The sequence below is a fragment of the Pan troglodytes genome, chromosome 16 (genome assembly GCF_028858775.2).
Source record: "Pan troglodytes isolate AG18354 chromosome 16, NHGRI_mPanTro3-v2.0_pri, whole genome shotgun sequence".
NCBI lineage: Eukaryota > Metazoa > Chordata > Mammalia > Primates > Hominidae > Pan > Pan troglodytes.
Window position 1 is genome coordinate 33,012,196 of NC_072414.2, and position 13,086 is coordinate 33,025,281.

Genomic DNA, 13,086 nt, shown 5'->3' on the forward strand with positions numbered 1-13,086 from the left:
CGCCTCGGCCTCCCAAAGTACTGGGATTAACAGGCGTGAGCCACTGCACCCAGCCGGCTTCTAGTTCTTTATTCAGAATCTAGGCTAACCTTTAAGAGTGGATAATATCTAACGATCATTTTGCTTGGCTGAAAGGAAAGATTTCCTTTTTTTTTTTTTTGAGGCAGGGTCTCGCTCTGTCACTGAGGCTGGAGTACAGTGGTGCACTCAGGGTTCACTGCAGCCTTGACATCCTGGGTTCAAGGGATTCTCCTGCCTCAGACTACTGAGTAGCTGGGACTACAGGCACCCACCACCATGCTTGGCTAATTTTTAATTTTTAATTTTTTTTTTTTGAGACAGAATCTTGCTCTGTTGCCCAGGCTGGAGTGCAGGTGCATGATCTCAGCTCACTGCAACTTCTGCCTCCGGGTTCAAGAGATTCTCCTACCTCAGGCTCCTGAGTAGCTGAGATTACAGGCATGTGCCACCACACCTGGCTAATTGTTTTTGTATTTTTAATAGAGACAGGGTTTCACCATTGGCCAAGCTGGTCTTGAATTCCTAACCTCAAGGGATCCGCCCACCTCGTCCTCCCCAAGTGCTGGGATTACAAGGGTAAGCCACCACGCCCCACCTAATTTTTAAAATTTTTTAGTAGATATGGGGTCTCACTATATTGCCTAGGCTGGTCTTGAACTCCTGGGCTCAAATGATACTCTCACCTTGGCCTTCCGAAGTGCTAGGATTACAGGCCCAAGCCAACACTCCTGGCCCTGAAAGCAGAGATCTTTTAAAACTGACAGTCTTTTTTCTGAGAGGGAGTCTCGCTCTGTCACCCAGGCTGGAGTGCAGTGGTGCGATCTCCACTCACTGTAACCTCAGCCTCCCGTGTTCAAGAGTTTCTCATGCCTCAGCCTCCCGAGTAGCTGGGATTACAGGCGTGTGCCACCACATCCAGCTAATTTTTGTATTTTTAGTAGATGTGGGGTTTCACTACGTTGGCCAGGCTGGTCTTGAACTCCTGACCTCAAGGGATCCACCTGCCTCGGACTCAAAAAGTGCTGGGATTACAGGTGTGAGCCACCACGCCCGGCTGACAGTCTTATCATTAATTATGAGAACCATAAGCTCTAGCAAAATACACTACTTGGTTGGTATTTCAATATACATACATATGTTGGAGATAAGGATGATGAGATTGAAAGCAGAACAGTGTCTCCACACATATATAAGCTTTCGGCTCCCCGTGGCCCAATAGCTCATTAATTCAGTGTATACTCTAAACCACTACAAGAGCAAATTAAAATGAGTAAATATAAGTGAATCTTTCAACTGGGTAAACATATTTTATGACCAGTTTCCCATAAAGCATACTACCCACATCTGCATTTCTCAGACAGTTCTAACTGATATAAGGACCTCACTAAGCAGACGCTCTGGAACATACTACAATATTTCCAGAAAACAGAGAAGAATACAAATGAGTGATGCATATCTCTAGCGTTAAGAAAAATGCAGGTGTCCATATAACAGGGAACAACAATGTCTTGGAAGAATGGTGCTTTTTGTATAAAAAGCAGAACTGATAAAAATGTATTACAGTAGTAACATATATTACCAAATTTAGGGGTTGAGAGAAGGAATTAATCTTTACAGAAGATTAAGCAACTCTTCAGACATACCAGTGTTCCCAGTAGACATACTAGGAATATTTCACCAGCAGGAAATCACCCTGCCACCACTCACAGCATTATTCCAAACAGGCTGGAATCCAATTACATTAATTTGCATTACTGATTCCCTCTCCAAAGTCCAAAAATTACATGGAGCAATGCTTAAGAAACCAACTGGGAAAATAGGAGAAGGAAATCATGTGAGCTTTTCAGTGTACAGGGGGCAAATACTGAATGAGCTAGCCAAAGAATGTCCTTCATTCTACAACAGTAACTGTCAAACTACCCCATAACATTTTCTATAGGCTATAAGGAAAATGACCTAGTTTCTAAACTTCAATCTAGCTGAAGGACTATAACAAAGAACTGTCACTCCTCTTCTCAAAACTCTCTAGTATTACTCATTTCACTCAGAATAAATTCCAAACCCTCAGCAATTCTTATGAGGTTCCATATGACCTGGACCTACATCTATAACTTCAGTTCCTGTCACCTTCTTTCACCTTCTTTGTCACCTACTATTCTGTAAGGGCCAAGAATTATATGAAACTGTACACAACATGATTACTTTTCATGGAAATATAATTCAAGATCACGAGATGCCACTACACATTCACAAAAATAATTAAAACTGTAAGGAATGATTATTCATAAGGAGTCACACAACAAAACAAAACAAAACAGACTGCCATTCCCAGGTGTAGTGGAGGATGCTGAATAATAGCAAATCTCAGATACCGTAGGTGCAAATGTAAATTTATAAAACTATTTTAGAAAAACGTTTGGCAAAAGCTACTAAATCTAAACAGGGTTATACTTGACAGTGTAGCAATTCCATTCCTGGATATAAACACCAAAGAAAGGAGTGTTTGCATTCATCAAATAACATGTAGAAAAATGTGCATAGGGGTTTTATTCATAATAGCCTAGAACTGGAAACAACCAAAATATCTACCACAGTAGAACAGATTAATAAATTATGGTCCATTCAGACAATGTAATACTTCATAGCCATAAAAAAAGAATGCTATATACGACATGGACAAATCTCATAAACAATACTGAGTGAAAAATCCCAGTTACAAAAGAGTACATACAAGATAATTCCATTTATATAAAGTTCACAAACAGGCAAAAATAATATACGGTGACAGAAGTAGAATATGGCAATTACCTTTAATTGTTGGTTTGTCTTTTTCTAAAGTAGAGCTACTAAATGGAAAGGAGCATGAGGGAGCTGGAAGTGTTCTATATATTGATCTAGGTGGTTGTTACACAAGTGTATACACATATATAAATTCACAGAGCTGTACACTTAAGATCTGTGTACTTCACAGTATCGTAAAAAAAACATTTTGAAAATATAAATACACTCAAAAATATATATACAAAGTGTAAATTAAGTTAGAACTCAATACGCTGCACCGCCCACTCCTCTGGGAACTTTTTGGTTCTCTCAGGCCTTCATTTACTTTACTATTATTTTTACTGATTCAAGGAAAAGGAAAGAAGATACTAAGTAGGTAATTTATGCTCAAATAATTGCTTACCTTTAACAAAGGGCAGCTGCAAAGGTTTGGAAAGGAGAGTGGAAAATTAACCCCAAGAAGGAAATCCTTGTTCCTCAGATATCTCTGGTGGCTCTCCCCTTCTGGCGCTCCCCAGGAGCGTAGCTGATGGAGCCTGTAGGAGGCTTTCAGAGACAGGAAAAGAGCTAACCATCTGAAACAAACCACAGCAGACACGCTTATTCAGTGCTCCATGGAGGTTTGAGGGTCGTTCATAGCAGCAAGGAATGATCCAAGGATTGTCTCTCATTAACATGACTCTTTTGTAAATCTTTATCATTTTAGAAACAGTTCTTTCCTACTTTCCTACTTTCAGATAAATTATTTTGCATTACATGGTTTGCTACTATGAAAACTAAAATCCTCCGCAAAGCTCCTATCAGTATTTAAAAAAATTTGCAAGGCACAGTGGCTCACGCCTGTAATTTCAACACTTTGGGAGGCCGAGGCAGGTGGAACATCTGAGGTCAGGAGTTTTGAGACCAGGCTGACCTAGATGGCAAAATACAGTCTCTACTAAAACTAAAAAAGGGCGTGGTGTCAGGCACCTGTAATACCAGCTACTTGGGAGGCTGAGGCATGAGAATCGCTTGAACCCGGGAGATGGAGACTGCAGTGAGCCGAGATTGCCCCATTGTACAACAGCCTGGGCGACAGAGCGAGACTCTGTCTCAAAAAAAAAAAAAAAAAAAAAAAAATTCACCTTGGCCGGGCACAGTGGCTCACACCTTTAATCCCAGCACTTTGGGAGAATGAGACAGGCAGATCAATTGAGGCCAGGAGTTCGGGAACAGCCTGGCCAACATGGTGAAACCTCACCTCTACCAAAAACAAAAAATACAAAAAATTAGCCAGGCGTGGTTGTGCACGCCTGTAATCCCAGCTACTTGGGAGGCTGAAGCAGGAGAATAACTTGAACCCAGGAAGCGGAGGTTGCAGTGAGCCAAAATAGAGCCACTGCACTCCAACCTAGGTGACCAAGTGAGACTTCATCTCAGGAAAAAAAAAAATTCCTTCATATTAAGGAGATAACCATTTCTAATTACATAAATCAAAAGTAATAAAATCAGTGAGAACCATTATACCAAAGAACAGAGAATTAAACTTCCCAGAACACTTGAGGCAGGCTATGCTGCAATCACTAACTAAATGAATCACCAGCCTCCGTTTGCCCTGTAGAAACAAGTAAAACAAGACTTACTAGAAATTATGGGAGAAAAGCCTAAAGTTTATATTTAAGGGGTGTGTGTGTGTCTGTGTGTGTCTCTGTGTGCGTATACATATATATATATACACATATACATATATATACACACACATATATATACATATACACACACACACACATATATATATATATATATATATATTCTTGTTCTGTTGCCCGGGCTGGGGTACAATGGCATGATCTAGGCTCACTGCAACCTCCACCTCCTGGGTTCCAGTGATTCTCCCACCTCGGCCTCCTGAGTAGCTGAAACAGGCGCATGGCACCATGCCTGGCTAATTTTTGTGTTTTTATTACAGACGGGGTTTCAGTATGTTGGCCAGGCTGCTCTCAAACTCCTGACCTCAGGTGACCCACCTGCCTCGGCCTCCCAAAGTGCTGGATTACAGGCATGAGCCACTGCGCCTGGCCTATTTAAGATATATTATGAAGCATCATACAATTACTAAATGAGCAAAAGAAAGGTACAATTCACTTATGAATAACAAATTACAGTCTTTTTGTTTGTTTTGTTCTGTTTTGAGACCGAGTCTCATTCTGTTGTCCAGGTGGGAGCGCAGTGGAGCGATCTTGACTCACTGCCATCTCCGCCTCCTGGGTTCAAGCAATTCTCCTGCCTCGGCCTCCCGAGTAGCTGGGACTACAGTGGTGTACCACCACACCCAGCTAATTTTTGTATTTTTGGTAGAAATGGGGTTTCACCATGTTAGCCAGGCTGGTCTTGAACTCCTGACCTTAAGTGATCCACCCACCTTGGCCTCCCAAAGTGCTGGGATTACAGGTGTGAGCCACTGCGCCTGGGTCTGGTCAACAAACTGTACTATATATATATTTTTTTTCTTGAGACGGAGTTTTGAACTTGTTGCCTCAATTGATCCAGGCTGGCCTCAACTGATCCAGGCTGGAGTGCAATGGCATGATCTCAGCTCACGGCAACCTCCACTTCCCAGGTTCAAGCAATTCTCCTGCCTCAGCCTCCCGAGTAGCTGGAATTACAGGCATGCACCACCATGTCTGGCTACTTTTGTATTTTTCAGAGATGGGGTTTCTCCATGTTGGTCAGGCTGGTCTTGAACTGCCGACCTCAGGTGATCCACCCGCCTCGGCCTCCCAAAGTGTTGGGATTACAGGCATGAGTCACCGTGCCCAGCCTACAAACTTTATTCTTAACAAAAGAAAATTAATGACAAGTTCTCTAAGATGATATCGTATTAAATATTTAATTCCACAGTATTCAATATCTATCCCATTTATTCCCAACTGGCCTCTTATCAAGCAATAAGCAAACCTCTCACCTGGCCAAAAGTCCCTGAAGCATAAGGTTTGCCATTTCTGCTGGAGATATATCAATAAAGCGAAGGAAAGAGAAACAGCTTTCTTCATTAATACCTGAAATATAAAAGACAATTTGAAACCCAACAGCAAACCAAGAGACGATGCTCAGTTAAAGCCTGCTCAACTGCTGAGTTTTGACTTAAGAACAAAACACTATTCTAAAGGTTCTGATCTAGCCACTTTGGTGCAAGTTAGGGTGCCACACCTTTATACTACAATTACAGATAAGAGAGGCAGGCCTATGAGATATGGCATATATATATGGACCAGACTAGAGATGGCTCCTACGTTACCTTTGGGATTTTTGGATGCTTGCCTAAATGCCTTCTCTTTGTCCAATGCTAGGAAAAAGAAAAGGACAGGACAGAGGTGAAAGGTTCTGAACCTTGGCCTTAATATTTTGGACAATGAGCAAAGCTGAGTAGCTTCTTTTCCTTACGCTAAGACGGAAGGAAGTCTCATTAATGAGACAGTCCAGCACCGACTTTGTCAAGTTTCAAGGGCAAGAAATTCTTGAAAGGCAGGTATAAAATAAAGATGGAAAGTCAATAATACTATTTTCTACTTTTTCCTCTCATAGCTACAAATCACAGAGCCTATAAAGATAACTAATTTCCTTAATTAAATCTTATCAAGATTTTATAAATAAGGGCCTACCATATAGGCAAAACTAATACTCGTTCTAAATCAGTCTCTCAGCAAAACAAAGAGCATCCTGGTAAAACCCTGACAAACCTACTTTCCCAAAGATCAAAACACCTACCTTTTCTGTGAAAGAGAGACTGTTGGATATAGTCTGGTGCAAATGGAGAAAGAACCCTTAACCACCTGCAAAGTAAGTAAATAAAATAAATCCAAACCCAAACATAAATTAATGGAAAGTTAACTAGACTAGAGGTTCCATAGCAAGTAAAACCTTTTAGTTTTGAAACTGTTTCACTTTTAAGAAGTTTCTTGCCATATTACCAGGCAAAAATCATAGCATACATTTAAAAAAATACAAAATATTTAGTGAAAGTGTAAGAAGATAATACAAATTAAAAGTAGTCTCATTTTATTTCAGAGAATCACAATTCTAGTGCCCTAAGGTATCATATACCATATTAAACAAAAGGCAATACAGCTCTGGCCTTTTCCTCCCAGCTCAAGTTAAATATTAACCTGGAGCTACAAATAACTCATGAAGTAAAATCCAAGAAATGTGTTTCAATTTCAGTTTCATTAAACTAAATATTGGTGATGAGTTTCTCTATAAAACAGCTTTCTAAATCCATGGTTCTCAAATGTTGATATGCAGCAGAAACCTCTGGGAACTTGTTTAAAAATTCAGAAGCCAGGGCCATACTAACTCACAGGTGTGGAATGGACCACACATCTATTTTCTGAATGGAAGTCGTCTCTAGTGCATTACCTTAACAACCACTTCAAACTTTACTAAATTTATCGTTGCTGACTCTGAGAAAAAGGTAAATTTGATTAACTTACAATACAATCAGTTCACCCACAAGTGCAATTCCAAATGTAAAGTAAGCCACCACAAACCCATTTCAGCAATGGGGCATAGATATGCATACTTGCTGCAAGTACATATTTACAAATCGGTGCACATTCCTGATTCAAAGAAGAACCAGAAGTGACTAGGGCCTTTAAGGCCACCTAGCTGAAGTTTTAACAGTGCTCAAATTCCTTCCATAAGATCCCTCAACAAATAGTTGTCCACCCTTTGCTTAAATGCCTCATTGCTGGGAACTCATATTCTCTCCACTAAATTTATCTACTAAGCCATAAAACTGTAAATTATAAAACACTAATAGTGAACAGATAGTAATACTTCCCTACCTGTCTCGTGAATGATTGAAGACCCTGATCTGTCCATGACGGTAGATAAACTTTGAAATGTGGTATGGCTTTAGGGAAATATGAAATGGAGACCAAGTTTCTTGTCGTTCAAATAACTCCGGGTGATTACACACCTAAAAGGAAGGGAAATGGTAAGACAATATTACCACATGCAGACATCATACGTAATGACAGGGGATCCCAAATCCCAAATGTTTACCTTTGGGAATGGATACTTTCCCATTTTCATCTCATTAATAGCCTTTGCTTATCTGGCATCAAGGATAGACTGTTTTTCTTGGAAAAGGTTAATAAAGACAACTTCAAGACCAGGAGCAGTGGCTCACCCAGCACTTTGGGAGGCCGAGGCGGGTGGATCCCTTGAGGCCAAGAGTTTGAGAGCAGCCTGACCAACATGGGGAAGCCTCATCTCTACTAAAAATACAAAAATTAGCCAGGCGTGGTGGCAGGCTCCTGTAGTCTCAGCTCCTTGGGAGGCTGAGGCAGGAGAATTGCCTGAACCTGGGAGCCAGAGGTTGCAGTGAGCCGAAATCACGCCATTGCACTCCAGCCTGGGCAACAGAGCAAGACAATTCTATCTCAAAAAACAAAAAACAAAACTTCAAGGCAACTGACGTAAGCTCTTACCTTCCTAAACTGCATGACCAGATTCATGAGGCTGCTGGTGGTGTTCTGTGCTTGTTGGGTAGAGCCCATAGAAGACTGCAATAAATCCTCAATGGAAATTTTGTTCTTTAGTGCCTGATATAGCAGCTTCTGTCGGCTGGTCAGTTGGCAATACATTAGAATCTCAATCTAAAAATCAATAAGAACATTTATATTTGGAAAAGTAGTTTTTAAGAAAATTCAGCATCAGCTTAAAGTTGAAAACACACACAAACCATACTATGATTGAGAATAAACATATGTGAACTCAGTATCTCTATAAACCTGTGAATGTGGACAATCATTCAGAAAAAAATGTATATTCCTTGGCCCTCTTCTCTTCATCACTCATTCCATTTGCTTTCCCTGGGCAATTTCTTCCATTTCTAACTGTGCCAACTAACACCCATCACAGTAACATACAAAAGTACATTCCCAAACATAACCCAGGCCAGTACCTGCAACTACTAACTCTAAGAGTACCACTCAGTCTGCAGCAATTACATATGTGATGTGTCAGAAAAACAGTTCTCTTTTCCACAATTTACTAAATTGGTTAACAGCATTACCATTCCTTCAGTTGGGAAAGACAAACTTAACTCACCTCTGAATGCTCTCTCACACCTCATGTTCTAGTATTTCCTAAATCCTTCAATTCAGCTTGGAAATCTACCACCTTTTCTAACCATACCCATTGCCCTACTGCTGGCCCTCATCTGATATAGTATAGACTGATAATATTTTGTGGTCTTCCTGCCTCCAGTTTCTTCCGGTTGTGATATACTTTCCACATATAGCTTATAAAGGAATTCAACTGCTGAAAAATCTTCAATGTGCATTTTTGCCTAAAGTAAAATGTTGAAACTTCTCATCTCAGCAAAGAAAGCCTCCAATAATCAGGCCGGACGCAGTGGCTCACGCCTGTAATCCCAGCACTTTGGGAGGCCGAGGCAGGCAGATCACAGGTCAGGAGTTCAAGACCAGCCTGGCCAACATAGTGAAACCCCATCTCTACTAAATACAAAAATTAGCAGGGTGTGGTACCATGTGCCTCTAATCCCAGCTACTCAGGAGGCTGAGGCAGGAGAATCACTTGAACCTGGGAGGCAGAGGTTGCAGTGAGCCGAGATTGCACCATTGCACTCCAGCCTGGGTGACAGAATGAGACTCCATCTCAAAAAAAAAAAACAAAAAAAAAAAGAAAGTTCTCCCATAATCAAACCTACCTTACTGTCTGAGTTTCTCATCATCATAACCTCCTCACATACCACTTAGCCACAATGATCTGAAAATTAGCCAAAACAGGCTGCATATTTCGATGTTACTCTATCTTTGCTCACGCTGCCCTTGTTGCCTAGCCCCCCATTCCCACCATATTTTCCTAGTAAATGCCAACTCATCATTTGAAACCTAGCTCACATGTCATCTTTGCTTTAATGCCTTCTCTAACCTTCCCTAGCAAAACTATAGTAAGATAGGAAACACTAAATGATGTTTAAGAAACACATACTATACACAGTGGTTAGGAACCATACTAGATCTTCAGATCACCTCTCTATGTAGCACTAAACAACAATCATGAACTAGCTGGGTGCACTGACTCACACCTGCAATCCCAGCACTTTGGGAGGCCAAGGCAGGAGAATCGCTTGAGCCCAGGAGTTCTGAGACCAGCCTGGGCAACATAGTGAGACCCTGACTCTATAAAAATTAAAAAATAAAAAATTAGGGCTGGGCATAGTGGCTCACGCCTATAATCCCAGCACTTTGGGAGGCCGAGGTGGGTGGATCACGAAGTCAAGAGATGGAGACCATCCTGGCCAACCAACATGGTGAAACCTCATCTCTACTAAAAATACAAAAATTAGCTGGGCGTTAGTGGTACACACCTGTAGTCCCAGCTACTAGGGAGGCTGAGGCAGGCGAGTCGCTTGAACCTGGCAGGCGGAGGTTGCAGTGAGCTGAGATCGCGCCACTGCACTCCAGCCCGGTCGACAGAGCAAGACTCAGTCTCAAAAAAATAAAAAATAAAAAATTAGCCAGGCATGGTGGTGTGCACCTATAGTACCATCTACTAGGGAGGCTGAGGTGGGGGGATCCCATGAACCCTAGAGTATGAGGCTGCAGTTAGCCATGATCATGCTACTGCATTCCAGCCTGGGTGACAGAGTAAAAAATCCAGTCCCCCAAAAAAAAAAATTTTAAACGATGAACTATTGTTTACATGACCCTTTAAATATAAATGCATTAGGGATTCATTTTTTAAATAAAATGTTTTCCTTCTCTCAGTTGTATCTATGTGACATTGCTATTTATTAGCTAAAATCAGCCAATTTCAAAAAACTGCCCATCAAGATTTTGAGAAAAAAAGACTAAATAAAGGTACAGTTCTACTCCTCTCTTTGAAGAGGATATACATACAATCCCTGATTTTTTAAGTCCAGCACGGTGGCTCATGCTTATAGTCCTAGCACTCTGGGAGGTTGAGGTGGGAGGATTGCTGGAGTCCAGGAGTTCAAGACTAGTCTGGGCAACATAGCAAGATCCTGTCTCTAGAAAAAAATGAAAAATTAGCCAGGTGTGGTGGTGTACACCTGTAGACCCAGCTACTAGGGAAGCTGAGGTGGGAGGACTGCTTGAGCCAAGGAGGTCAAAGCTGAAGTGAGCCGTGATTGCACCACTGCATTCCACCATGGGTGACAGAGCAAGCCCTTGTCTTACAAAAAAAAAAAAAAAAATACAAGGGGAAAAAAACAGAGGGAGAGATTAAAAGATACTAAGAGGTCGGGCACAGTGGCTCACACCTGTAATCCTAGCACTTTCAGAGGCCCAGGCGGGTGAATCCTTTGAACTCAGTTTGAGACCAGCATGGGCAACATGGCAAAACTGGTCGCTACAAAAAAAAAAAAAAAATACAAAAATTAGCCAGGTGTTGTGGCACACACCTGTAGTCCCAGCTACTTGGGAGGCTGACGGGGGAGGATCACTGGAGCCCAGGTGGTCAAGGCAACAGTAAGCCAAGATTGTGTCACTGCACTCCAGTGTGGCTGAAGGAGTAAGAACCTGCCTCAAAAGAAACAACAAACCAGATGCTGACAGACAGACCATCCAAATGCTATGTATGGACCTTGCTTGTATCCTTATTCTGACATTTTTTTTTTTGAGACAGACATTCGCTTTGTCGCCCAGGCTGGAGTGCAGTGGCACAATTTTGGCTCACTGCAAGCTCCGCCTCCCAGATTCATGCCATTCTCCTGCCTCAGCCTCCCGAGTAACTGGGACTACAGGCGCCTGCTGCCATGCCTGGCTAATTTTTTGTATTTTTAGTAGAGACAGGGTTTCACTGTGTTAGCCAGGATGATTTCGATTTCCTGACCTCATGATCCGCCCACCTCAGCCTCCCAAAGTGCTGGGATTACAGGCGTGAGCCACCGTGCCCGGCTACAAATTAATTCTTTGAAGAAGAGAGACAGACACACAAAGACAACTGGAGATATCTGAACACTGACTAGATACGTGATGCTATCATGGAACTGGTCTTTTTAAATAGGTGTGATAATGGCATGTGGTTAGGCAGTGTTTAAAAAAACCAAATCTTTTAGAAATATACATGAAAATACTTTATAAACAAATATTCATTTATAAAACATCTGGGATTTGCTTTTGAATAAGAGAGAGGTAGAGTTAATGATTATTGTCACGGAACAATGGGTCAAGGGGATTCATTATACTATCTTTCTATTTTTGTAATGTTTCAAATTCTCCAGTAAAGAGCATTTCAAAAAAAGAAAAAAAGATGTTATTTTCCTCAATTATTTGCCTCATTTTAAGTCCTCTTTGATCCATGCAAGTTTAAACGTCTTCCTTCAAGCAAACTTCAACTAAACATATATCAATAAATTTCTCCCCCTGGAATCTTAAGTTGGTGCCTATTGAGGCTTAAACACATGAGGTCTTCTTTACTTACCTTGTCAGATAATTCATTTTCCACATCTTTCTTGATTCTCCTCAGCATAAATGGCTTCAAAATCATGTGTAAGCGAGAAAGTTGATCTGAAATGCCGGGAGGCCCCCAAGTAATACATTATAGTGATTTCACAAAAACAACAGAAACAAATACCACATTCACCTCTCACCAAACTCTTCAAAACTCCTTTGGCTCAATGATTCTCTAAAAGCAGACTGAAACTTTTTCCCAAGTAGGAAAGCAAGAAATTTTAATTTTTTATACCATCTTGCTATAGTCAACAGGATAAATATACTAGGCTCTATTTTCATTAGAATTCATTTTTAGGTTTTAGGGACATTTTATCACTAATAGGGTTGTAAGTATAAGAAAAATTATCTGAGACTCTCAGTGTTCCCCAAAAATTACCTTCCAAAGGATGTCAGCAAACTAACAACTCATAGTGTAAAATCACATAAGGATTTTTCTAATAGTGAGCAAGCTCATGTCTGTGTAATAAACACTTCAGAATGCTCTTAAAATCAGAGAGATATTATTCAACAATATCAAAAGTATTGATAAGGTTAAAAATGCTCACAATGAAAACAAATTCTAATATATAGAGAAAAATAACAAAAATGGCCCTTCTAATATTTGCTGTTTTTATCACAGGAAAAAAGCTTTGACCCATTAGACCCATAGCATTTGACCCATTTGACCCACAAAGAATTAAATATGAATTTTCTTTTGAGATGGAGTCTGGCTCTATCACCCAGGCTGGAGTGCAATGATGCAATCTCGGCTCACTGCAAACTCCATCTCCTGGGTTCAAGCGATTCACCCGCCTCA

The 13,086-nt window shown here is 40.9% G+C and overlaps 1 protein-coding gene across 4 annotated transcripts in view; it reads right to left on the bottom strand.

The window, feature by feature from the left end:
• INO80 (INO80 complex ATPase subunit) overlaps positions 1–13,086 on the bottom strand; it is a 137,070-nt gene that overhangs the window by 62,520 nt on the left and 61,464 nt on the right. For 3 of the 4 annotated variants that reach the window (XM_510320.6, XM_054667384.2, XM_016927956.4), the window contains 6 exons: positions 12,259–12,344; positions 8,274–8,441; positions 7,626–7,759; positions 6,550–6,614; positions 5,747–5,840; positions 3,206–3,377 (listed from right to left, as the gene is read on the bottom strand). In XM_510320.6, coding sequence (XP_510320.2) covers positions 3,206–3,377; positions 5,747–5,840; positions 6,550–6,614; positions 7,626–7,759; positions 8,274–8,441; positions 12,259–12,344 — 719 coding nt within the window. The remainder of the gene's footprint in view (positions 1–3,205; positions 3,378–5,746; positions 5,841–6,549; positions 6,615–7,625; positions 7,760–8,273; positions 8,442–12,258; positions 12,345–13,086) is intronic. The other variant, XM_016927958.4, reaches the window with a different exon arrangement.